The sequence below is a fragment of the Rhinolophus sinicus genome, chromosome 2, assembly GCF_057876585.1.
Source record: "Rhinolophus sinicus isolate RSI-liver-muscle chromosome 2, RSI-T2T, whole genome shotgun sequence".
In the NCBI taxonomy this organism is placed as follows: Eukaryota; Metazoa; Chordata; class Mammalia; order Chiroptera; family Rhinolophidae; genus Rhinolophus; species Rhinolophus sinicus.
The window spans coordinates 107254538-107282283 of NC_142502.1; the positions used below are offsets into that span (position 1 = coordinate 107254538).

Sequence of the window (27746 nt, forward strand, 5' to 3'; positions counted from 1 at the left end):
CCTGCCAGGCATTTTGTCCCTTCCAGCTCTGGGACTCTCTAAGGGAGAGGCTATACCTCCCCACCCACCTGTCTGTCAGAACAAGCCTTCTCTGGTTTCCTTTATTTTAACCATTGTCCATGAGGCTATTTGAAGGAGCCCACTTCCTTCCACGGCTAGCGTTCTTCTTGGTCAAGGGCGCCGCCTTCTGAGGCTGAAAAAGCCACTGATGCACAGAGCGCTAATGGGGCGGGTCCATGAGGAGTGAGGAGTCCTTCCCCCCACTGATACTTGCTCCGTGAGCCCCAAAATAGCACAGCTTGAGTTCAGGCTCCTAAGGTATTGCAATAAAACTGCTGCTTAGTGGTCGGTGAACAAGAACACATACACACACACTCTTACACACTCAATGAACAGTTGTCAACATTAGTTCAACCCAAATTCATCCTTAGAAAACAAGTTTTCTTCTGTGTAGGTTTTCTCATTCTTACATGGAGCAGTTTGGTTACTCAGAGTCATAGCGTATCAACTATTTCCTTTTCAAATCTTACTTTTCACATGATTTTTGCTTTGCTTCTCTATACCTGGCCATTTCCAGTAATTTCCTAGAACTAAAGAACAAGTTACTCCAAAAGTGTACTGATTATTTCTCCTCTTGCAAGTAGAAAATTCTTTATATTAATAATTTTGAAGATATTATTCCAACCTCATCAAAAAATCTTACAGCTAAAATTCTGCCAGGGCTTAGGCACAAAATGCCATATGACCACACACACACACACACTCACACACACACTCACACACCCAGCAATCTCTTGGGCACCCTCATGCATCGCACTGCAGGGATCACTGCTGTCTTCAGATGCCCGATACCTGTTTCACCCTAAGGCACAAAATCGTCCTGACAGGGGTGCATGAGGACACCAGAGGGAGAGGAAGGGTATTCTGTTGCTGGCTACAGTATGGAGAATTTCTTCATTGATTCAGCAAACATTTGTTAAGTGCCTGGTCTCAAGAGACCATGCTAAGTGCTGGATTAATGAAGAGAACACTGAAGCTGATCTCAGAGAAGGGGGTGACAGCCCGGGCAAAGCAAGTGGCGAACAATGATGAGGGTTGCAGAGATCTCGAATGTTGGTGGGGACTGCGAGAGAAAAAGGGCAAAGGAGGACCAAGAAAGCAGCTCCACTGAAATAGGTAGGGGTGGCACACACTCCCTGACTTCACACTTGCAGAGACCTAGATGGGAAAGGTGAGGGTGCGCTCTGCCGCTAGCTGAGGACCCTCCTGCCATAACCAGGCACAGTGGCCCCCCGCTTAATCCTCCTTCTGTCCACTGCTTTTCAGTGTGCGATGCTCATCCTGGAATGACATCGTGAAAATGTGTTTCTGTTTCATGATCCAACAACACTAATTTATTTGTTTGTCTTTTTTATTGAAGCAAGACCTGGGAAATATAAAAGTAAGTCTCATGTTTCTGTTAATTCTATTATCATTGTTTTCTGATGGTATCTAGTGCCCTATTTTTTCTGTGAATGTACTAAGACTTAAGACATATTTCTGACCCTGTGGCTTATTAACTTTTTCAGCATTCCTTTCCTTCTAGCTTCGTTTCCCTCTTCCTACTTTCAGTAGCCAGCTCCGTTATCAACTATCAATGTCCATTTGGAGGCTCTCATTGAAAGAAATCGGTGCTAAAGGTGGCACTATAATAACAATGTTTATTTAGCACTTACAAGGTGCCAGGGCTTTGTATGCATTATAGCAGATGAGTATTGTTATTATAAAGAGAAGGAAGTAACGAGACTAGGTAACTTGCCCACGATCCCACAATTATGGGCAGCAGAGGCTGGGATTCAGATTCAGGTCTATTTACCTGAGTCTAAAGTCAAGAGTGCCTCCATCCCAATCAAATGGTGAGAAATATGGCCTCCCAACCCTCAGGTATTTATTCCTATGGGGAAAAGAGAAACTTCTAAAATTAACCTGAAGAACACTAATTAGCAAACAAGAACCATAGTAATGCTCAGGACAAATCAACAGTCGTTCCAAAGAAGTGGTGGGAACAAGAGGAATAACAATAAGGAGGCAATGAAGTGTAAGTGACATAAAAATCTCACCAGTCAATGGTTTTCGAAAGTTTGAATTAGTCGAGAGAAATCAGAAGGAAGAAATAGCTTCTCCCAATTTCTAAAAAGGCGTCAAATTAAGAGGGACTTGAATAGAATAATCTGAAGATGTTTATTCTCCTACTATATTTAACTGATTCTAAATAGTTTGTTGGTCTCTCAAAGTCCTGTTTTTAAAACTTCCAGTATCAAGAGTTTGAGAAGGAACTGTTCTTCATCCAGAAACCTCTCATTCATTTATTTATTTGATTTATTTTTCACAGTAAAACAAGAGGAGCCAAGTAAGTTCTGTATCTATTCCTGAATTCTGGGGTTGGTCCCTGTATTAATATGCTTTTCTGAACATGTAACATTTTGACATTCAACTTTTTCACTCTCTCTTGTTTTTATATTGAGTGACTTCCTCTAAAGTTACTGGTGAATATTTTAGAAAGTAAAAAACACAGGGATGGAAAGTCAAATAATGAGATGGCTTAAGGTGACCTGGAATTAGAAATAATGCTTTTGAACATTTTTGTAAATTGTCACCGATGGAAAAATATGGTAGCTGTTAATATTTTTTTATTATTAGAGTTTATAAATGGTTTTGGTAGGAAATAAAAATGTAGGGGATGACAGAAATAATATTGAATTGGCAACACTAAATTAATGGATATCTTATTTTTAAAAATACATTTACTGAGGGCCTGCCGTGTGCTGGGAGCTGGGAATTCAGCAAAGACCAAAGCAGAAGATACTGCCCTCCAGAGCTTATATGTGAATTTAAACATTCCCGACACGTTTCTCACCCACAGAAGTAGAGACTAGGAAGAAAAAGTAGTTCATTTGTCCCTCTGCTGGAAATGGAGCTGTGGCATCTGACAAGCATGCTGTTCCCATTTCAAGGAAAAGAATGACATATTTCTCACGCCCTCTCCTCAAAATCCTGATAGAATATTTATGAATTTATATGAAGCAGTGACCACAAAGATTGTTGGAAAAATAAATGATTGATATTTTTTCCCTAGTAAGTTAAAATACCCTACTGAAAACAAACAAGACTGCATATTTTAAAATATTTGCGTAAGGACATAAGAGATTATATACGATTGCCTGAGGAGGGAGTCAGGACAAGGGAAGTCTCTCCTCATTTCTGACTGTGCTGGAACCACTCCTGTTCACTGACAGTCCCATACACATCAACCAACTTCTCTCTTGGATTACTGAGTAATATCTGGGAAACGAAACTGATAAACAGAAATAATTAAGAGTGGAATGAAAATCTCTTAGGATTGGGGCTCTACTGACTTTTCAACAAAAGACTACATTTTCAACTAAATATATGGCAGAAATGACAGAAAAGTGGGAAAACTCATGAAAGAGTAAGCAATAAGAGAAGGGAGTAGAGTGAAAACAGAAGCAAAACTTAAAGGAAATGAGGCTTTTTCCAATCCTGAAATATTTCACCCAAGAAAAACTGGGTGATAAATGGAAAAAAACTCACCTCTTTCCCACCCTTTCAAAATGACTACGTTACTGGGGGAAAAAAAGAGACTAGAGTAACTCGTATTGTAAAAGGCTTTGCAGCTCGTTCTTCCTTTTCATTCCAGAAATTCCTGTCTAAAAACAGTGTCAGTAAAAATTCTAGTACCAGTGTCAGCTCTGTCATCAGTGTCAACCCATACTAATAATTTGTGTTTGGGTTTTAGCACATGCAGCAGTTCCTATCAGTAAGTTCCTTTTCTTTTCATAAATCTGGTACAAATTGGGATCCCAAAATGAGGAGAAATTTTTTTCTAATTCTGACCAATTCCATTAAATGCTTTCATTTACAAATATTCCCTTTCCCTTCTTACTCAGCAACCTGATGGGTTGTTAATTATTCAGTGGAAATAAACATTTGACAAAGAGACTAAATTTAAAAGAAACACTTTGTTTTCTTTTTAAAAATTGTCAAATCGCTTTTAATAACAAATAAAACTTTCTATTCTGCAAAAAGGAAAGATATACAGGGTGGGATATAACAAATGTGAAGATAGCAATGAAGAAAAGGAAAAACCAGGAAGATGAAAGAGAATAGTGGCAATTAGCATTCAAATTTATAATTGTTTTAAACTACTGCGCAGAATTTAAATCTTCCCTACTAGATAAGGAAGAAAAACATGACCTAAGCATACCTGCACTAGCTCTCGCTTCCTTTCTACTACTACTGAAGTAGGAATATTTTCCTGTGAGTCCCCAAATGAAGTAAATGTTGGATCTGCCGGCAGTTTCTGGGTGTGGGCCGGGATCATGTCTCACGAAGCCAAAGAATGGACACAGGGACCAGGGAGAGGCAAAGAGTTGTAAAGAAAGATAGTTTATTAGAGGCAGGAGAAGAGGTTGCAGCTCCTGAGTGGGAGGGGATCCTGAATGAGGATGCCCAGTGACTGAGGCAAAAGCTCTTACTTTTATACCTTCCCTTGCCTGCTTGGGGAAGGGGGCTGGAGCCTTCTAATAGAATTCATCTACTAGGTTTTTTCCTGTTTGCTCATCCTGAAGGGATTAACGAACCAACGCATTCCTATCTATCAGATCCGCTCCTTTGTCTGGCCAGAAGGGATTTGAGATTATCTATTAACCTCAAGGTATAGTCTCATGTCTCTGTCCTGGAGTCAAGGAGACATTCCAGGGCCTGGATTTGTCTGTATTTTTTGTTTATTCCTCCAGGGACCCCCACTGTCTACCTAGGAACCATAAAAACTAACCTGTCTCACTATGTTAAAATATGCTGAAGCCAGTCACATCAGACTGGGACTATTCCTTGACCACAAAAGAAATGCTAATCCCTCTGATTCCATTATGCATGTTTTTCTGGGGGAGGTTTGGTGTCTTCCAAAAATCTCCTAACAAGGAAGGGAACTTATTCTTGATCCAAAAACTCAGCTAATATATTTTTGTTTCTTGTTTTTCTGCCAGTTACTACAGTACCTATTGGTAAGTTATTATTCATCTATTTCTTAATTCCGGTGTCCTTTAGCAAATTTTCCCTGAAGTAAAAGATTTCACATTCACATTTTCCAACCCCCTTGGCCTTCCTATTCTCTAGTACCCTTAAGTTACTAAAGATTTAGAACTATAATATGCCCAATGACTGGTAAAAAAAAAAAAAAAAAAAAAAAAATTTAAATAAATGATAAACAATTAAGGGCCTGAGGTAGTATTTTTCACCTAACGAAGAGAAAAACTTAAATATAATAAGCGATGCTGGTGATGCTTTGGTAACAATTATATATTCAGACATCACTGACCCCATTGAAATTAATATAACACTTTTAGGAAGCAAATTTACAATATACATAGAATATAATATCTTTTAAACTTATAATTCCATTTCCAGAGATACACCCTAAGGAATAATTCTAAATATGGAATAAAACCACTTGCATGATGTGAACTGGTTTAAAAAAAAGATGCAAAGGTAATATATTGCAGTGATTACAAAAAAAAATCAGACGGCTCGAGATTCAAATCCCAGCTAAAATGCCAGATATGTGGCTTTGAGTATATTATTTAATCTCTGTAAAAATTTCACTTGTATTATCTCTATTTGGTAGTACCGCTAATCGTTTCCTTTCAAATCTGATGCTCTCATTCTCCTTATTCTAACATTACTGAAACGATGAAGTTATTTATAAATTAGTGGAAAGCATAAACGCCTACTGGTAAAGAAAACTAAATTGAGAAGGGGAAACAAGGGTTTCCACCAGGGAAATCTGAAGACAAAGAGAGAGGGAGAGCAGAGAAATCAGGTCTCTCAGCCAAAAGAGGGAAGACAGGAAATTTATGAAAGCTGAATTCGAATGTGGCAACATCTGATTCCTTCCTCTTACTAGGCTTCAAGAGTCTACTTTAGCATGTTTTTCAGTGGAGGATTTCTAATAGCCACTTTTTCAAAAATTACCAATGAATATGGAATTATTTTTTTCCCAATTTCCTAAGAAACATATATACATACTGTCCCCCTCCTTACCTGTCTCTCCTAAAATAGACTTAAATTTTTCATGTTTTAGTTACTGATGTAAATGATGTTGGCTCTGCCTGCAGTTTCTGGGTGTGGGCCGGGATCGTGTCTCATGAAGCCGAAGAATGGATACAGGGACCCAGGAGAGTCAAAGAGGTTTAAAAAGAGGATAGTTTAGGGCCAGCCCGCCGGCCCGGTGGCTCAGGTGGTTAGAGCTCCATGCTCCTAACTCCGAAGTTGCTGGTTCGATTCCCACATGGGCCAGTGGGCTCTCAACCACAAGGTTTCTGGTTGGATTCCCCCAACGGTTGGTGGGCTGTGCCCCCTGCACCTAGAAAAAATGGCAACGGGACCTGGAGCTGAGCTGCGCCCTGCACAACCTCCACAACTATGACTGAAAGGACAACAACTTGACTTGCTAAAAAGGCCTGGGAGTATACACTGTTCCCCAATAAAGTCCTATTCCCCTTCCCCAATAAAAATCTTTAAAAAAAAAAAAAAGAGGATAGTTTATTGAAAGCAAAGAGTCAGAGCTCCCTAGCAGGAGGGGGGGTCCCGAATGGAGTGCACGGTGACTGAGGCAAAAGCTCTTACTTTTATACTTTCCTTGCCTGTTTGGGGAAGGGGAGCTGTTTGAATAAGGGAACTGGCGCCTTCTAGTGAAATTCGTCTGCCAGGTTTGTTCTGTGTGCCCATCCTGGAGGAATTAGCAAAGTAACCCACTCTTATCTATCAGATCTGCTCCATTTGTCAGGCCAAAAGGAATTTTATGATTAACCTCAAGGCCTTGTTACATTTTGTCCTGGAGTGAAGGAGTGATTTCAAAACCTGGAATTTTAGGATGTGACTGTCTTTGTTTATTCCACCAGGGACCTCCCTGTCTACCTAGCGACATGCTAGCTAACCTGTCTCATTACCATAGGTTGAGAACCTCACCAACTTTATTAGTCAGAGACCATATTTGTTATTCTTTCAAAGCAACACCCCCGAGAGGATCCATTTTTATGTTTTTGATACGGGATTCTGAAGTACCTCTAGCAGTTTAGGTCTTTATTTGACAGTCACAAAGAGCTTCTTCTAAGTTAACATTAACTAGTCAATCACTGTAAGTGTGAGAGAGCCGAGTATTTTTGTCAGATGATTAAACGTCCATTCTTACCATTTTTAGCAGCACTAGCATTAAGACAAATTCTATTCTAGACACTAGGTGGGGGTATGACCTCGACTTGAATGAGATTTTCTGTGTAAATTCACCAGCTGCCGACCTTTCAGCAGCTTTGCATATTCCCTTCACCCCACATACAAGGCCAAACATTTTTATCTAATGACTATAGTTTAACTCTTTTCTAAATGACCTGTGAGCAAAGACTAAATCTTCATCTTACTGTAATAACAGTCTTTATAGTCACTATTAGCTTATAATTCATCAATAATGCTTACCTATAATAATTATGTGAAATTAATATTTGATACTAATGAAACTAATATCTAGATATTAACTCCTAATATCCAAACAATAACAATCACTGCATGCCATCCCCCACCACCCCTCTTACCTGCAGTTTATATGAAGTCGTGGGTATACTTACACTGACATCTCCAGCTTTGCCCTCGAAGCTGAGGCTATTGGACAAAACCAACATAGGGGTTGATTTATCATATTTCATTGCAGCTTCATTCTTAGGAGGGGCAATGGTCTCAGAAATTCTTTTTCCCTCCCACTATAAAGTAACTGAATTTTTGGAAGCTTGAATTTTGTGTTAGGTTGATTAGAGCTCTTTTTTAAACTCAACGTGCTCTTTGGTTGGCAATTCTAATGCCCTTTGGCCTCCCACAGGGTTGGGGGTCCCATGCTGTGACTGGCTGTAATCACGTCTATTAATACAAAACCTAAGTGGCATATTTTCCTATCTCTTTTGCTTTTAGATTTTTCTGTATTTCCTAAAATTATTAATTTTAAGTGAAAAAACTCTATTGATGCAAAGGATAAAGTGGACAGACGTAATATGGACTTGTTATTAAAAACAAATTTTGTAAAGTAATAAAAACTTTAGCTGAGATATTTTGAATTAAGGTGGGAATAAGTAAACTATTAATAAGTGATCGACCTAGAAAAATAATATAACGGAAAGTGAAGAATCATAAGATTAGAAATTAAAATAGGAAGAAAAATAAAAGCAAAACTTAAATATTGATAGCTCTTGAAGAGTTTTAAATTCTCATAAAAATTGAAAAGAAAAGGAAGATGGACTAAACTCAACTCCATTTTGCCCACTCTAAAAAAATCTACCATGATAATAACTATGTATAGTGCCAGGTGGGTACTACACTAGTCAGGGGGATCACTTCTTATATAAATGTCTAACCACAATGTTGTATAAAGTAATTAATATAAAGTAATATTGAATGTCAACTGTAATTGAAAATTGTAAAAGGGGGGGAGGTGAAGGGATAAAAGAGGTTCAAATTTCCATGCATAAAACATATAAGTCTTGGGGATGTAATATACAGTATAAGGAATATAGTCAATAATATTGTGATAGCATTGTATGGTGTAAGATAGTTGCTGGACTTATCATAGGGATTACTTTAGGTATACAAATGTCGAATAGCTATGATATACACCTGAAACTAATATAATACTGTATGTTAGCTGTATTTAATTAAAATCTTAAAAATAAATAAATAAAAAATAAAAATATCTACTATGAAAGATTTAGGACTATAAAAGAAGGTCAGGAAATTGAAGCTCTTGGGATTTCTCATGTGTCATTATAACTGATCCTTGCTCTGCCCTATTCTAAACCCCTGAAAGATGTGCAAGAACACTTGTCTTGCATGCGTTACATGTTTTACACGTGCTATTTTTAAAGCCAAATTTAGAATCCTAGTTAAATCCCAGAGATTATCAGAAAGAAAAAAAAGAAAAATTATGACATACGTTTTTAAATTGATAATTATAAATATACTTTCTGTGCTGCAAAAAGAGAGCTGACATAGTGGTAGAGGTTTGAAAGGGAAAGAGAATATTGAAGGACAGAAAAGAAGATAAAGAGGGAACTTAAGTTAGTAACCTTTGACTAGTTACCAGTCTCCTGAAAGGTTTTGACCCTTACCCTAGTTAAGAAGGTTTTTTTAAAAATCATTAGAAAAAGTGAGTTTTACTCATATAACCCCTCACACAGGCTTTCCAAAATGGCCTAGGTTTTTAGGTTATTAAATCAGGGTTAATATTGAATTAATAAAGGATAACATATTTGTACAGGAGTGAATGTTTCCAAAAGTCCCATTTCTGATGTTCTAAGTGGATTTTTCAATGAGAAGTGACTATATAACTTAGAAAAATAATAATTTGTTTTATTTTATTTTATTTTAGCAATTGGTCCAGTAGCAGCTGGTAAGTTCCAATTGTTTTTCTCAGTTTCTTCTGGTCCTCTTTACATCTGGGTTCCTTTATTTGCACTATACTTTTGATATCTGACAACTCTAAACTCGGAGAGTCAGATTATTTTCCATCTCTTTTCCTCCATGTTTTCTGGTATTCCTTTAAATTACAATAGTTTGAGGATTTGGGGGGTTTTTTGTTGCTGTTGGTTTATTTTTGGTTTTGGTTTTGGTAAATCAAAGCCCCACAGAAACAGGAAACCATGTGGCAAGGACAGAGGAAAAAAAGTTGCTCATTTTTTTAGAGAATTAAGTTACAGAAGGGAAAAAATGCTGGAAAAAAAGTTTGGGTCAGATCACAGGAAAGACCATGGAAATAACACACTAAAAATTTGCTTTTCAGTCTAAAGTTATAGGATCACAAAACAAAATTCCAGAAGATAAAAATAGAAAAAATAAAATGAGAAGATGAGAGTATAAGCGCAAGTATAAGGAGGGACAGACTGCACAATGTAAACAAAGAAAATACTAAAGTACAGGTGAAGATAAAAGAAGTTGACCTTCGCCCTCTCCTTCATAAACTTTATCATATCTAAACCTGGACCACCAGTGCTGCTCAGAGAATAAGGAGCTGTATCTAGGAAGCCTTTTCTGACTTCCTTCAATGAATTGAATTGGGACCTGCCTTTCATAATACTTGGGCAAACTACAAAAATGTATTTGTGTTTTCTTTCTTTTTTTTTTTTTTTTTTATAAAACTGTTGATCTAAATGCACCAATTAAAAAACAAATAGTATTACAAAATTCTGATTAATGAAATCAAAGAACTAAATAAATGGAAAGATATTCCATGTTCATGAATAGGAAGACTCAAAATTGTCATGATGTCATTTCTTCCCAACTTAATACAGAGATTCAACGCAATCCCAACAAAATCCCAACAAGGTATTTTGTAGAGATTGACACTGATTTCAAAGCTCATATGGAGAGTCAAAAGACCCAGAAGAGCCAATACAATGTTGAAGGAGAAGAACAAAGTTGGCAGACTGCCATAACCCAACCTCAAGACTTACCTATAAAGCTAGAATAATCTAGACAGTGTAGTATTGGTGAAAGAATAGACAAATAGATCACTGGAACAGAATAGTTAGCCCAGAAAGTCCCACACAAATATAGTTAATTAATCTCAGACAAAGGGACAAAGGTAATGCAATGGAGCAAAATAGTCTTTTCAACAATGGAGCAAAGACAGTCATTACAACAAATGGTGCTGAAACAACCGGACATCCACATGCAAAACAATTAATATAGACCCAGACCTTACAGCTTTCACAAAAAAATAACTCAGAATAGATCACAGACCTATGAAACCCAAGACTATAACACTCCTAGAATATAACGTAAGAGAAAATCTAGAAGACCTTGGGTATGTCAATGACTTTTTAGCTATAACACCAAGGGCATGATTCATCAAAGAAATAATTGCAAGCTTGACTTCATTAAAATTAAAAACTTTTGCTCTGCAAAAGACACTATTAAGAGAATTAGATGATAAGTCACAGACTGGGAGAAAATATTTGTAAAAGACACATTTACTACAGGACTATAACCAAAATATATAGATAACTCTTAAAAGTCAACAATAAGGAAACTGCTAGACAACTAAAAAATGGGCCCAAGACCTTAACAGACACCTCACCAAAGAAGATGATATTGATGGCAAAGCAGCATATGAAACAATACTCTACATTATATGTCATTAAGGAAATATATATATATCTCATAAATTAAAACAAAAATTAGATACTACTACACACCTATGAAAATGGCCAAAATCCAGAACATGGACACCACCAAAAGCAGGTGTTGTTAGATAGATGATTATAGTAGCTTTACTCATAACTACCAAAACTTAGAAGTTACCAAGTTGCCTTCAGTAGGTAAATGGGTAAATAAACTGTGGTACATCCAGACAATGGAGTGTTATTCCGTGCTAAAAGAAATGAGCTATCAAGTCATAAAAAGACAAGGAGGAACTTAAATGCATATGACTAAGTGAAAGAAGCCAACCTGAAAAGCCTGCACACTGTATGATTCCAACTATGTGACATTCTCAAAACTATGGAGACAGTAAACAGATCAGTGGTTACAGGGGTGCAGTGGGGGGGGGGGGTAAGGAGGAAGGAATAAGCAGAGCACAAATGATTTTCAAGCCAGTGAAAATACTCTGTATGATATGATAATGATGGATACATGTCATTATACATGTGTTCAAACCCAGAGAATGTACAGCACCAAGAATGAATGATAATGTAAAACTATGGACTTTGGTGACTGATGTGCCACTATGGGTTCATCAATGGTAACAAACGTACCCAGAGCAGAGAGGGGTGGGGGGAATTGATAACTAGAGGGGCCATACATGTGTGACGGCAGGGGGTACATGGGAAACCTCTGTACCTTCCTAATATTTCTGTGAACCTACAAAAGGAATGCCTGTTAAAAACTTAGCAGAGTAGCTTAGAAAGACATGACCTAATTATATACTATCTATAAGAAACTCACCTCAAATTTCTCAATAAAAGGATAGAAAATAAAAACCATGAAAGCATTAATTTGGGAAAAAAAAGAGGAGTGGCTATATTAATATTACATAAAGTAGACCTCAGAGCAAAAATTTACCAGGCATAAAGAGAGAGACATTACATAATGATTCAAAAAACAAAACAAAAAAAAATCAATACACCAAGAAGACTCAGAAATCCCAAACGTGTATGTACCAAACAATAGAGCTTCAAAATTCATAGGAAAGAAAACTAGTAGAACTGAAAAGAGAAATAGAAAAACTCACAATTATAGCTGGGAAATTCAACACCCCATTCTCAGCAATTGATGGAACTACGAGATAGAACATGAAAGTGGTTAAATAATCAGCCATGCAGATATTTAAGGGGAGAATATTTTGGGCAAAGAGGACAATGAGTAAATCACTCTGGAGCAGGAACATTTTCAAGACTGTTTGAGGGAAAGCAAGAAAGCAAGTGAGGCTGCAGCAGAATGAAAAATAAGATGAAGAGAAACTATCAGAGTTATGGAAGGACAGATCTTCCAGGATCTTCCTTTGAAAGGTGCTGTAATGACTGACGTTGGCTCAAGCAAGACATGGGGAGTCGGTGATGGATCTTAAGCAGGGGATTGACCTGATCTCACCAGAAACTTTAAAAGGATTCCTGCGGCTGCTGCATTGGGATTGATTGGAAGGCAAGGGTTAAAATACAGAGAGCAATTACACATAACAGTAACTTTGATCACAGTGAGAGTCATACAGGTGGTGAGAAGCAGCAGGTTCTTATAACAAGTGAGGGGTCTGCTGCCCCACTATACCACTGCATTCTGCTAGGGGTCTTGATGATACCTTAGAAGAAAGAATTAGGGAAATGAGAGTAGGGAAATACTGACTAGTAAGTTCCTAATCTGTTTCGAGTACTTCAGTTTCTTTCTAGGGCAGATGTATGCAAACTTTTCTGCAGGGGCCAGATAATAAATATTTTAAGCTTTGCAAGCCACAATGTCTCTGTCACGACTACTCAACTCTGCTGTTGTAACACAAAAGCAGTCGTAGACAGTATGTAAAAGAAAGAGAATGAGTGTATCCCAATAAGACATTATTTGTAGACATTAAAATTTGAATTTCATATAATTTTCACATATTACAAAATATTCTTATTTCTTTTCAACCATTTAAGAATGTGTTATTCATCCTTACCTCACAGGACATTCAGAAACAGGAGGCAGGCTGGATTTGTTCTGTGGGCTATACTTCGTCAACCCCTGCTCTAGAGTTTAAATACCCATTTTTATGCCAGGTAAACATAATCCTGGGTATTACGTTTCTCACAATTTCATGCTTTCTTATCATTTTGTGCTTTTTAATGATAGATGTACCAAGTGACATCAACATAAGAGATATACCCATATTTCAGTACCCAGTCACAAATGTACCTCATTTTATAAAACAATGTCAGTGACTAGTGTTAGCACACATTTCCTAAGCAAGACCATTCTATGCGTATATCCCCTATTTTATAAATTGTAATCTTGAAACTCTGGACAAAATTTCTGATGAATAATGAAAAGATAATTTTAAATAGCTAATCACAGTGACATCAGAATTAAGACAGGGTGAGTTGTTTCTTTTTTTTCCGCCCTTTGATTAGACATCATAAGGAACTTAAGTGCCTCTACACATTAACAGGATATCCGGGAGCTTCTACCCTCCTGCTCTCTGAAAGTGGGCTGATGGGACTTGGGTGGGGGCAGATCCAAGGGAGTCAGTGAACCTGCCCCATCCCCACTCCCTGTTATCAGGAAAAATGAAACCCGGAGAGTGCAAAACTGGGCAGATACCCACAGCCAATAGAGAATTTGTCGAGGTCCACCCTGCCTGTCAGGGGAATCCAGCATGCCATTGGAGTTGGAAAGAGATGAGTTTTGAGGCAGAGCAGAGGGTGAACTCGCCGCACCTCCCCATGGCCACACTGCAAGGCACTGGGATTTGGGCAGTGCAGTAGCAATCCCTTCCACAGAGAAGGTGGAAAGTGAAAGTGGTGAGTGATCAACTGGCTGCCCCGTTGTGTAGGTTGCACCTGGAGGGACCCATTTCTGTACAGCAGCACCTGAATATCAGAGGAGGGACCTCCATGACTTGGAGGAATGACAAGAAAGGGAAAGAGGCAGAATATCAAAGAGCATTGAAGGAATGCATTTTCTGTTGTCTGCTTCGGATATCAGCAGGTCTGCCCATGGACCTCTGGGAGTACCCCAATCAAGGATCCCCCTACCAGCCTGCGGGCACCCCCAAAGCCACAGGTGCTAAGCCATATCTCCCCCGGCTCTGACAGCTCTATCTGTGTGCCCCCAATTGCAGCTTTCAAAGCGAGGTCCTGGAGGAGAAATCACAAACCCGTTACAGTGCCACCTTCTGGAATTTAAAAAAAAAGGTTTCTAACTGCCAGACTGAATTGTAACAAAGTAAATATAAATTTTTAACTAAAGATGTATCTGCTATGTCAAATGAAAAAGCAGAAGCATATATCATCAAATACTCTGAAAAATCAAGGAAATAGGTATCACAAAAAGAATGATAATTCTCCAGCAACCAAAGTCTAAGGCACAGAATATTGTGTTTTAACTGATAAAAAATTCAAGTATTTGTTATAAACAAATTCAATGAGCTACAAGAAAATTCAGAAAGACAATTCAATTAATTCAGTAATAAAATTGACAGAGGGAGTACTTCACCTAAGAGACTGAAAATAGAAAAAAGAACCACATGAATTCTAGAGCTGAAGAATTGAGATGAAGGATGCAATAGAGTACATAGGTAAAGGGGAGACCAGATGGAAGAAAGAATAAATGACTTGGAAGATAGAAATATAAAAATAATTCAGTAACAAAAGGATACAGAACTTAGATCTTAAAAAAGTGAAGAAACCCCATGAAATTTCAGATTTGATCAGAAAGAATAATTGGTGTGCCAGAAGGAAAAGAGAGGAAGAAGAGGGCAGAGAGTTCATTTAAAGAAATAATAGCCGAGAACGTCCCAAACCTTGGGAAGGAATTGGACATATGAGTCCGTGAAGCTAATAGGACACCCTACTACCTCAATGCAAAAGACCATTCCAAGACACATTATAATGAAACTGTTAAAAACAAATGATAAAGAGATAATCTTAAAGACAGCAGAATGAGGGAATTAATTAATTAAACTACAAATTAACTCCCATTAGGCAGACAATCCGCAGATTTCTCAGCAGAAATTTTACAAGCCAGGAGAAAGGGAAATGATATATACAAAGAGTTGCCAGCCACGAATACTTTATCCAGCAGTTATCCTTCAAATATGAAGGGAAAATAAAGGCTTTCCCAGAAAAACTGAGGGAGTTCACCACCACTAGACCTGCCTTATAAGAAGTGCTGAAAGGAGTGCTTCAAGCTGAAATGAAAAGATACTAATCAGCAACATCAAAACATGAACACGCACAACATTGTGGTAAAAGTGAAAAATTAAGTCAGAATTAGAAAACAGTAACTCTATATTAGAATGATGCGTTACCCACATAACTATACTGTAAAAGTTAAAGTAAAAGAGCATTTAAAACAACTATTGCTACTATAATTTGTTCACACATTCACAGCATAAAAAGAGATAAATTGTGATACCAAAAATATAAAAGAGAAGGAGTAAAGGGTGGAGCCTTGATAGGTGAATGAAAATAGTTGCTATCAGCCTTAAATAGACTGTTTTATGCACGAGATATGTTTTATGTAAGCCTCATGGTAACCACGAGGCAAAAATCTAGAGAAGATTTGCAAAAAAGAAAAAGGAGACACTGAGCATATCACCACAGTAAACCATCAACTAACAAAGGTAGAAAGAAACAGATGGAAAAAGAAATAATAGTGAGACCAAAAAAAAAACCTGAAGGAAAACAGTAAGATGGCAGTAGTAAGTCCTTACACATCAATAATCACTTTAAATATAAGTGGATTGAATTCATCAACCCAAAGACATAGAGTGGCACAAGACTCAACTGTATGCTGCCCACAGGAGACTCATTTCAGCTGTAAAGACACAGAGACTCAAAGTGGAGGGATAGAAGAAGATACCCCAGGCAAGTGGAAACCAAAAGAAAGTGAAAATAGTCATACTAATACCAGATAAAATAAACTTTAAGCTAAAAACCGTAGCAAGAGAAAAAGAAGGTCATTATATAATGATGAAGGGATCAATACAAAATATAATAATCATTTATATAACAATCACACCCAACATTGGAGCATATATATGTGTGTGTGTGTGTGTGTGTGTGTGTGTGTGTGTGTGTGTGTGTGTGTGTTGCAAATACTAACAGATCTGGAGGGAGAAATAGATAAGGCAATAATATTAGGGGACTCCAATACCCCACTATCAGCAATGGATAGATTATCCAGACAGAAAACAGCAAGGTAACATGGGAATTAAACCATACTTTCGACCAAATGGACATAACACACATATATAGAATATTCCATGCAACAGCAGTAGAATACACATTCTTCTCAAGTGCACATGGAACATTCTCCAAGACAGATCATATTATAGGACATAAAATAAATCTTAGCAAATTTAAGAAGATTGAAATCATACCAACTATCTTTTTTGACCTTAATGGTATGAAACTTAATGGTAATGGAAATATCAACAAAAAGAGGAAAGCTGAAAAATCTACAAATATGTGGACACTAAATAACACACTGCTGAACAACCAATGGGTCAAAGAAGAAATCAAAAAAAATAAAACTAAACAATTACCTTGAAACAAATGGAAGCAGAAATACAACATATCAAAACTTATGGAATATAGCAAAAGCCATTCTGAGAGGAAAATTTATGGTGAAAATGCATATATGAAGAAATTAGAAAGATCTCAAGTAAACAGCCTAACTATAGCACAAGAAACTAGAAAAAGAAAAACAAGTCCAAAGTTAGCAGAATAAAGGATTGGAGTCAAATGAAATAGAGACAAGAAACACAATAGACAGCATTAACAAAACTAACAGGTGGTTTTTTTAAAAGACAAAAAAAACTGACAAACATTTAGCTAAACTAAGAAAAAGAGAGAGAGAAGACTCAAATAAATAAAACTAGAAATGAAAGAGGAGACATTACAACTCATACTACAGAAATACCTAGGACAACTGAATGCCAACAAATTAGATAACCTAGAAGAAATTAAAACATTCCTGGAAACATAAAACCTACTGAGACTGAAATAGGAAATCTGTACAGACCAATGATGAGTAAAGAAATTGACTCAGTAACCTAAAATCTCCCAACACAGAAAAACCTCTGGACCAGACGGCTTCACTGGTAAATTCTACCGAATGTTTAAAGAATTAATGCCAATCCCTCACAAACTCTTCCAAACATTTGAAAAGTGAACACTTCCAAACTCATTCTATGAGGCCAGCATTACCTTAATGACAAAACCAGACAAGGACACTACAAGAAAACAAAACTGATATCCCTAATAAATAAGGTAATAAAAATTCTGAATAAAATATTAGCAAACTGAAGGCAAGAACACATTAAAATGATTATACACCATGACCAAGCAGGATTTATCCCTGGGATTAAAGACTGGTTAACATGTGTAAATCAATGCAATACATCACTTTATAGAATAAAAGATTAAAAAATTGTATGATCATCTCAATAGATGCATAAATTGCACGTGACAAAACACAACATCATTTCGTGATAAGAAACCTGGACAGTTTGGGTATATAAGGAATACACCTAAATATAATAAAGGTCGTATACAACATAAACACAGCTAAGATTATACTTGAGAAAAATTGGAAGATTTTCATCTGAGATCAGGAACAAGAAAATGATGCCTATTCTCACCACTCTTCTTCAGCAGTGCTGAAAGCACTAGCTAGAGCAATTATGCAAAACAAAGGAGTAACAGGCATCCAAATCAGAAAGGAAGAAGTAAAATTGTCACTTGTGCAGGTAATATGATTTTATATATAGAAAATCCCAAAGATTCAACCAAAAAACTATTAGAACTAATCAAAAATTTCAGTAAAGTTGCAGGATATAAAATCAACATAGAGAAATCAGTTGCATTCCTATACACTAATAATGAAATATCTGGGAAAAAAATAAAGAAAACTATCGCATTCACAATAGCAACAAAAACAATAAAATAAAGGAATAAAGTTAACCAAAGAAGTGAAAGATATGTACAATGAAAACTACAAGACTTTGCTGAAAGAAATCAAAGATGATACAAACAAATGGAAAGACACCCCACGTTCATGAATTGGAAGAATTAATATTGTTAAAATGTCCGTACCACTCAAAGCCATCTATAGATTCTATGCAATCCCCATTAAAATACCAATGGCATTTCAAAGAAATAGAAGAAAAAAAATAGTCCTAAAATTTGTGTGGAACCACTAAAGAACCTGAATATCCAAAGCAATCCAGAGGAACAAGAACAAAGCCAAAAGTATCACACTTCCTGATTTCAATCTATGCTACAAAGCTGTAGTAATCAAAATAATATGGTACTAGCATAAAAAAAATAGACACAGAGACCAATGGAACAGAATAGAGAGCCCAGAATTAATCCTCCACATATATGGTCAACTAATATTCCAGAAGGGGGAGCCAAGAACACCCAATGGGAAAAGTCTCTTCAACAAAAGGTTCTGGGATAACTGGATAAATACATGCAAAACAATAAAATTGAACTCCTATCTTATACCACTCACAAAAATTAACTCAAAATGGATCAAAGACTTAAACATAAGACCTGAAACCAAAAAACTCCTAGGAGAAAATGTAGAGGAGAAGCTCTTCAACATTGGTCTTGGCATTGATTTTCTGGATATGACATCAAAAGCACAAACAATAAAAGCAAAATTAAATAAGTGGGATTATATCAAACTTAAGAGCTTTAGCACAGAAAAGGCAACCTTTGGAATGGGGGGAATTTTTTACAAACCAATATCAGATAACGGGTTAATATCCAAAATATATGAATAACATAACTCATACAACTCAATAACAAAAAACAAACAATCTGATTAAAAAATGGGAAGAGAAGAACTGAAGAGACATTTTTCCAAAGAAGACATCCAAGTGGCCAATAGATACATGAAAAGATGCTCAACATCACTAATCATGAGGGAAACGCAAATCAAAACCACAGTGAGATATTATAATATCACATCACACCAGTTAGATGGACTATCAAGAACAGGGATGACAAGTGTTGGAGAAGCGGTGCAGAAAAGAGAACACTTGTACACTGTTCGTGGGAATGTAAATTGGTTCAGCTACTATAGAAAACAATATTGAGGTTCTTCAAAAATTAAAAATAGATCTACCAAATGATGCAGCAATTTCGTTCTGGGTGTATACCCAAAGGAAATGAAAACAGGATATCAGAGAGGTATCTGTACTCCCTTGTATATTACAGCATTATTCACAATAGCCAAGATATGGAAACAACCTAAACGTCCATATCAACCGATGAATGAATCAATAAGGTAGATATAGAGATAGAGACAGAGATAGAGATATAGACATATATATGATGGAATATTATTCAGCTATGAGAAAGGGGAACATCCTGCAATTTGCAACAACATGGATGGACCTTGAGCATATTATGCTAAATGAACAAATCGGACAGAGGAATACAAGTACTGTGTGGTATCATTTACATTTGGAATCTAAAAAAGCCGAACTTATAAAAACAGAAAGTATATTGGTGGTTTCAGTGGTTTGGGAGGTGGGATAGGACAAATGTTGTTTACAGGTACAAACTTGCAATGAGTAGTAAATAAGCCCTGGAGATCTAATGCATAGTATAATGAATATAGACAACAATATTGAATGAAATCATCAAACCTGCTAAGAAACTACAATTTATTACTCCAACCACTAAAAAGAAAGGATCATTATATAATATGATAGAGATGCTAATTATCTCTACACTGAAAATCATATTACAATATATAAATGTATCAAATTAATCAGTTATACACCTTAAATTTGTACAATGCTATATGTCAAATATATTTCAATAAAAACTTTTTAAATAAAGTACCTAATCACAAATTCTTTTTAAACTACAACAGGCCAAGAGAAGGGGGATGAAAAGTAGAAGTTTCCCACATTTAAACAAATGGAACTTAGTTGTTTATAACACAGATTCCATCCAGTGCAGAGGCTTGGGGTTGGAGAAGAAAGGAAAGCCCAGTACCTACTGATGTGTTTGTCTTTGTCTCTTGCAGTTGACAGTTCCGGAAAAATCAGTAAGTTTGGATCATTTCCTTACCTTACTATTTCTGTGTCTAGCACCTTTCAGTTTTTGTTCCTAAATTTTTTTGTATTCCATATTCTTCTACTTTAGAGTAGTCAATGTTTCTTAAGTAAGTGATTTTCTTGTACTTTCTCAATTATCTATTTTCCTTTTGTAACAAAATATAATGGTCTTGTATTTGATTCTAGTCATTTACTACCAAAGATTATTGGTAGCATATAGTCCCAAGACAGCCTGTTTTCCTCATTATAATATTGTGATGGATAATTTTTACTAAAAAAGAAAACCCCCTAAAATCAATGTAAAGAGTAAGTATCAGGACAAGGTAATGATTTTGATAATTGACCGACAATACACATTTTTCAAATGGATCTGAAGGAGAGTGGGTAAAAAACTGACATAAAAAAACTGTGAAAGTAGGCAATGCAACAGTTTGAATTTTGGTAAAATAGATACAAGGTTTGCCAATTAAGTTCATGAACTCATCCTAGAAAAAGTGCTACATACCTCATTGCTGAATATCACTACAGTCACCTTCGAAGTACTCCCCTAGGAAAGCTATGCACTGATGCCAGCACCTAGTCCACCCTTCAAAGCCATTTTGGAACTCTTTTTCTGGAATGACCATTAGAGCTGTCATCGTATTACACTTAATGCCCTGAATGTCATCAAAATGTCTTCCTTTCAATACTTCCTTTATCTTCGGGTAAAGAAAGAAGTCATTGGGGGCCAGATCAGGTGAGTAGGGAGGGTGTTCCAATAGTTATTTATTTACTGGCTAAAAACTCCCTTACAGACAGTGCCATGTGAGCTGGTGCATTATCGTGATGCAAAAGCCATGAACTGTTGGAAAAAAGTTCAGGTCATTTTCATCTAACCTTTGCACACAGCCTTTTCAGCACTTCCAAATAGTAAACTTGGTTAACTGTTTGTCCAGTTGGTACAAATTCGTAATGAATAATCCCTCTGATATCAAAAAACGTTTAGCAACATCATTTTGACTCTTGATTGGACTGATGGAACATTTTTGGTCGCAGAGAATTGGCTGACTTCCATCGTGCACTTTGACATTTTGTTTCAGGGTTGTATTGGTACACCCATCTTTCATCACCAGTGATAACATGGCCCAAAACATCATCTTGCCTCTCCAAAAGGTCTCAGCAAACTTCGACTCTCCTTTGCTTTTGTTCATTGGTGAACTCCTTCAGGACCATTTTTGCATACACCTTTCTCATACCAAGATTTTCAGCTAAGACTTTCCTAATTATTTCCCTATTGATGTTTACTTGGTCTGCTATGCTTCTCACAGTCAGCTGACGATTTTGATGCACAATTCGACAAATTTTTACAATGTTTTCATCAGTTCTGCTTGTTACTGGCTGCCCTGACCTCTCTTCATCAGTGACACGTTGTCTCCCCTGATAAAAATATTTAATCCATTTATGCACTGCCATTTTCTTCATGGCATTATCCCCATAAACTTGGACTAACATGTCCCTGATTTCACTTCTACTCTTGCCAAATTTAACAAGAAATTTAATGTTTGTTCGTTGCTCTAATTCAAGCGCAGACATTCTCACGACTGCACACAAAAACATGCCCAAACAATAATGAATGCCACTCAGCAAGACACCGCCACACATCGACACAAACACAGCTGTGAGACACTGATATACCAGGGTTATGAAACCTTACCGAGCTGTTTGTACAGTGTTACCAATGTAAGCACGGTGGTAAGTTCATGAACTTAATTGTCACCCAACAATTCAATCCCCCACAGTAACTAAATGGCCCCCTAAAGATAACCTTCTCTGTGGAATAGGGTGTAGACCTTTGGCCAGTCACACTCCTGAGACAGATGGTTTTACACTCCCTGGAGGTCCTGTTTCTGCATTCACCTACCATTGGTATCACTGGGGTCTGGTTTTCCTTAAGTTAGAAAATTTTCACTGATCTTTCTTTTGTGTTTTATTTTTAGCATTATCTCCTGTGGGTAAGCTCCTTATCTGTTCTTAATTGTGATATTTTATACTGTTTATAGTTATTTTCTGACCTGGCTGTTGTGCTTCTACGGTCATTTTAAATGTCCCCATTCGCCAGAATCAAGCAATATTTTAAGTAACTATTTTTGGACAGATTACTGTAGAGGAGATGAAGTTACCACAAAAGGGTGTCATAACCGCTGGCCATCTTCTGAGCTTTGAAACAGTCTCGGCACTGACTCCCAGCAAAATATAATGAAAGAAAAATTGGTTTTTGAATTCCATTAGTTCTTTGCTGATAATTTAGAAGTCTTTTTTTAGTTGTAAGTGAAGCCCCACTGAATCATATTAATACAAAAAAAACTAGTTAAGAACAAAATCTTAACTACTTTCTGTTGCCTTCTAAATAACTTTACCTTTGAGGGATCGTCAGTATTGAGCACCTACTATATACTGAGCACTGTGTGAGGCATTTTCAAAAACAGTATGTTATTCTTACCATGGCCCTGCCTGGTGACTGTTATCATTCCCCACCTTATAGATCAGGAGACTGGCTCACACATTGGCCCAGGATTAAAGAGCTGGTAAACAGCATGGTTTACTTCCTGAAGTAAACACGCCTCCCAGGCCAACACACTGCATTCTATACTGAACAATAGATGCCTTTTTATGATTGGTCCTGAAATCTTTTCTATAAATCAAGTGTTTGTAAATGCATAAATGCACCTACTAGAGAAGCTGTAAATTAAAAGCACACGAAAAAGTTAAAAATAGAAGACATCCCATTTATAGTAATGTTTGGCTTTTAACTGTTTTCTAAATTCAGATTTCTCTATGTCAGGATTACTTAAGGCATGGCTCAGTTCTTCAAGGAAATGACATAAAACAAAATACAAGAATAATTTTTAAAACTCTGTAAATATATGACCATAAGAAGTAAGACTTAAATGTAGTGAGATGCATTTCAAGCATCTCAAACATTCCAAACACTGACAAATGCAATATATGTCCTTATATTTAGTCATGTTTAAGCCTTACTCTTCTTTCTCAGTTTACACTAGAACAAAGGTGGCTTTGTGATTGGGGGAGGAGGTAAAGTTGAATAGGACAGTTATTTTCTTTTGATTCACAGTACAAGAGACAATACACATTCAGAGCAGCCATGATGTGTCTGTACCTCAAATGCCCTTCCCCACCCAGACGGGAAGGTGACAGGCCGTGTTCTCCTTACAAAGGAAGGAGGGCCGTAAGAAGGTCAAGTCCCTTCCTGAAGATGAATTAGTTTTTAATGAATATGGGGTTTTTTCAGTTGCTGGAAAAAAATCAGTTTAGTCTTTTAACTTTTTTCTTTTAAAAGATCGTATGACAATGTTTCAAACAGATTCTTCCCCGCTGATAGTTTTAGTAAAAGAGGGTAAGGTTTAATCCATTGTTCAAAAAGAAATTTAAGACAAATCAGCCCATCAGACTTCATTATCTGTCAAGTTGAGTCCCTTATGTTCTCACCTTCACATGTAGCTAATAAGTATATGACCTTTTAAAATGTTGATTCGTGGCCTGAGAACCCTAATGATTCACCTCTCTATTGCTTAACAGATCATGTAGAGTCTAGACATGTCTGTGCTCTCCCTGACAGCCACTGGATTAAGAACCTAAGATTCGTTTTCTAATAAAGCCCGTGGTCTGTTTTCTACATTATTTTAAGTATCGTAAAATTAGAATTATTAATGTAATAGCTATTTCTTGATATCTTTCAGCTTTAACAAAAATGAATCCAATTTAAACTTTTTAATCAGCCCAAATACATTACAATGATCACCAAGATCTTGATTAAATCTTTCTATTGTATTAAAATTTGGTTGTATAGGCTACTGCCTGCAATAAATGGACATCACCCAGGGTTTACAAATATTTACATTATGGAGCTTATGACATCCAGGTAAAGAAAATACGTATGCACCATCTAGAAATCTGGGAGAAGGGAGAGAACTTAGAATTTGTGACTTACTTCTGCAATGCAAAGTTGAAATAAAGTGAATCTTAATTTGCGGGATAACTAGTTTCCTGAAAAAATAAATCCTAGAAAATCTAATTATCTTGATTAAATTCAAGATGTAAATATACAGCAAAATTATTAAAACAATCATAGGTATGAAGATACTATTTAAAAGTGACTAGAGGTATTTTTCAAAAGGGAAAAGAATAAAATTCTTCAAATTTCTATAAAATAAGGAAAACTGTAGCTAGAATAAATACTGATTGTTTCCTTAAATCTTACAATAATTAGTTTTGATTAACAAAATCTATACAATTTAGGAGGTAAATTTAGGTTAAAAATGGATCAGGTAGTAAACATGAAACAAATTACCCACAAAAGATGGTAAAACTAAAAATTATTCATATATTAAGAAAGTCAGCTTGGTTAGGAGTACATTCCATAGAATTAAAATTTGAAGCTTCAGTGGAAAAACATACTCTTCTCCACACCACACCATACCCCAAACAAAATTTGTGTCCACCGGTAGTACTGGCAGATATCAATATATTCTGGACTGTTTCTCTCAATACAGAAGTACTTAGGCTATATTACCACTGATTTTCATTAAAAAATTGGAAATGGGTTTGTCTAGAATAAAATGTCAGCACCCGTCTTATTGAACAAGCACGAAGGAAGAAAAGACACAAAGGGGTTCAGAAAGCATTAATGCAAGGTATCTAATGTTATTTTTATTTTGGTATCAAAAGTTTAAAATACCAAAGAGACAACATCAGAAAACACTGAACTACAACATCTATTTTGATTTATAGTTACCTTCTTACCTAATACAGGTATCTCTCACCTTTTGCAACTGATAAAATTCAGTTATGTGTACATCAGTTTTTTTAACGTTAAACTCTAATGTAACAAAAAGCTTTCAATATTTAAAGAAGTCAAATAATTTTTATGCAAGAAATCTTCCTGTAATGCAATTAACCATTCTTCTAAATTATTTGTTTAGAGCTAAGAATGTCCTGTCTTGATAGTTGAGAGAGAATTGTTGCCTGTGCTATCTCCTTGGTCATTGTAACAGCCAATACTTACTGACAAAGTACTATATTCCATGTGCTGTACTGAGTGCTTTCCTTCGGTGATATTATTTAATCCTCATAACACTTCTGTGAAGTAGCTACTAACATTTTACAGATAAAAAAGTGAAGGTTGCCCAAAGTCACCCAGCTAGTTAGGTGTAGAGCCAAGATTTGAACCAGTTTGTCTCTAAAGGCCATGCTCCTTAAACTATTTGACTAGAATCATTAAATAATTCTACAAAGGGGGCATAGCTGACTAAAGATGAGGACTGAGACTTTGGGGGTTAACTGATCTGCCCAAATAAACCCTGCTAGCAGGAATAGTAAACCCAGATGTTTTGATTCAGTTTTTAAATTCACTATTCTTTCTACTACATGAATAGTAAATGTTAGATTTCTTTTCAAAGCAAGACATACCTCTGCTCCATACCAAGAATCCATACAATTCTCCTTGGTATCACAGATATTCTTATTTTTCTTAATTCAGGGAATCAAATCACTAAAAGATAATAATAATAAAATAAAAATGAAAAAAATAGAAGCTAACAAATTCAAGTTTATCAGATAACACAGAAATGAAGCACAGCAGAGCTGACTTACTTATGCATGATAAAAGGGACCTGAACTTTTTGCGAACAGAGTTAGCAGATATTGCAAGAAACAGTGTAGGGAGTGGTTAAAACTGAACTCTAGAGTATGACTCCTCAGGTTCAAATCCAACTCCACTGCCTACTAACTTCATGACCATATTCACATTAATTTAAACTTTCTGTGCCTCAGTTTCTTCATCTGTAAAATGGGAGTGATAAGAGTACTTACCCTATATGGTTGTTGTGAAGGTTAAATGAATTAATACATATAAAGTGCTCAGAACAGTGAGTGTCTAGTGTGTGGTAAGCACTTAACAATTATCAGCTAGTACTATTATTACTTTTGCATAATAAGATGTGCTTTTATTCGATATGAAAAACATATTTTGAGTTTCCATTTTCTATTTTAAGAATTATTGCTTCTTTCCATAATTTTTTCTAAAAATAAATTCTATTTCTTTTCAGAATACATCCTTCTTTAGGTATTAAGCATTTTTCATTAGCCTTAATATATTGAACAAATGCCAGTTCATTTATAGTACATTTTACCTTTTCTTTCAATAATCTTCCAACTTATTAAAAAGAGTCTGGAATGTTATCAATCAATACTTACTATAATTTTATGTGTAGCATTCCACCATTTTATATTTTCAGGAAAAACTCAAGTTATCTCCAATTTGTCAGTTTTAAGAGAAAAAGAAAAGAGAAAGAAACCAGTAACAGGGGGAAAAGTAGAAATAAACAGAAAGTACTTGATATCTGAACCGTGCGCTTTTGTTGTGTGCTCAGTTATATTTCCAGGTTATACAGATGGAGAACTGGCAAAGAAACCAGTTCCCAAAGGCCCGGTCCTGAAAAGTGGAGGCGCGACAAGGTCTAAGGGAAGTGGAGAAGACAAGCAAGCACTGAAGAAGGAAATCTTATTCACGGGTTCTGACGAGTCCTTGACATCGATGCGCAAAACGGAGTCCAAAAGCAAAGCGAAAGGCATTGCGTTGGAGAAAGGCAAGACAAGAACGGAGGTCGGAGAAAAGGAGAGTGACACGGGAATACTGAAAACGCAGGAAGCCCGGGTGAGGAAGAGTGAGGCCGGGATACCGCAAGGCCAGGAAGCCCAAGTGAAAAAGGAGAGTTTTGAAGATGAAGGAAAGCAGGACGAAGAAAAGGGAGATGCTGAGAAGAAAAAAGGTACAAAACAAAATGACACCAAAAACAAGAAAGGTGATGAAGGACAGGACAAAGTTAAAGGAAAGAAAGAACCAGAAGCCAAGGGTAAAAAAGAATCTTCAAAAAGGGGCAGAGGCAAGTAAAGGAAGGAAATACAACAAACGGTGGAAGAGTGAGGGTAAATGAAAGGAAAGCCCATGAGACGACTGATTATTACGATTCCCATGCCCCAAATCCAAGTCCTGTTCAGACGTTGCATAACGGATCACAATCATAGAATCCCGTTAATCTGCAGTTTCTGCTCTTTAGAAGTTGCATCATTTTAGACCTCTCAGCCCCAAACCTCAGCTTCCAACTGTTTTATAAGTTGATACTTATATTACTTAGTCAAGAAACACTGAATACTTTCTAAAATAAAACATTTTGATTAAATAAACGTATAGTAATTTCTTTTGACAAATGTCTCCGTGATAGCCCAACCAACTAACCAACGAATAACTTTACATAGTGGCCTAATGTTCACAAGGCACTGTTCTAGCAATAACATAAGTCAGAAAAATATAAGTCAGTCCCTGCAA

At 36.4% G+C, this 27746-nt stretch overlaps 1 protein-coding gene across 1 annotated transcript; it reads left to right on the top strand.

Moving 5' to 3' along the window:
* The first annotated feature begins 1085 nt into the window (after positions 1 to 1085).
* On the top strand, positions 1086 to 27598 carry TSBP1 (testis expressed basic protein 1). Its single transcript, XM_088796337.1, has 2 exons — positions 1086 to 1176; positions 26791 to 27598. The coding sequence occupies exons 1-2, from the start codon at positions 1086 to 1088 to the stop codon at positions 27309 to 27311; spliced, it is 612 nt and encodes a 203-aa protein (XP_088652463.1). The 3' UTR covers positions 27312 to 27598.
* Positions 27599 to 27746: the final 148 nt, after the last annotated feature.

Coding starts and splice junctions, on each gene's coding strand:
- TSBP1 (XM_088796337.1), top strand. CDS start 1,086: ATGATGAGGGTTGCAGAGATCTCGAATGTTGGTGGGGACTGCGAGAGA. Junction 1,177..26,790: donor AAGCAGCTCCACTGAAATAG/GTAGGGGTGGCA, acceptor TTGTGTGCTCAG/TTATATTTCCAGGTTATACA.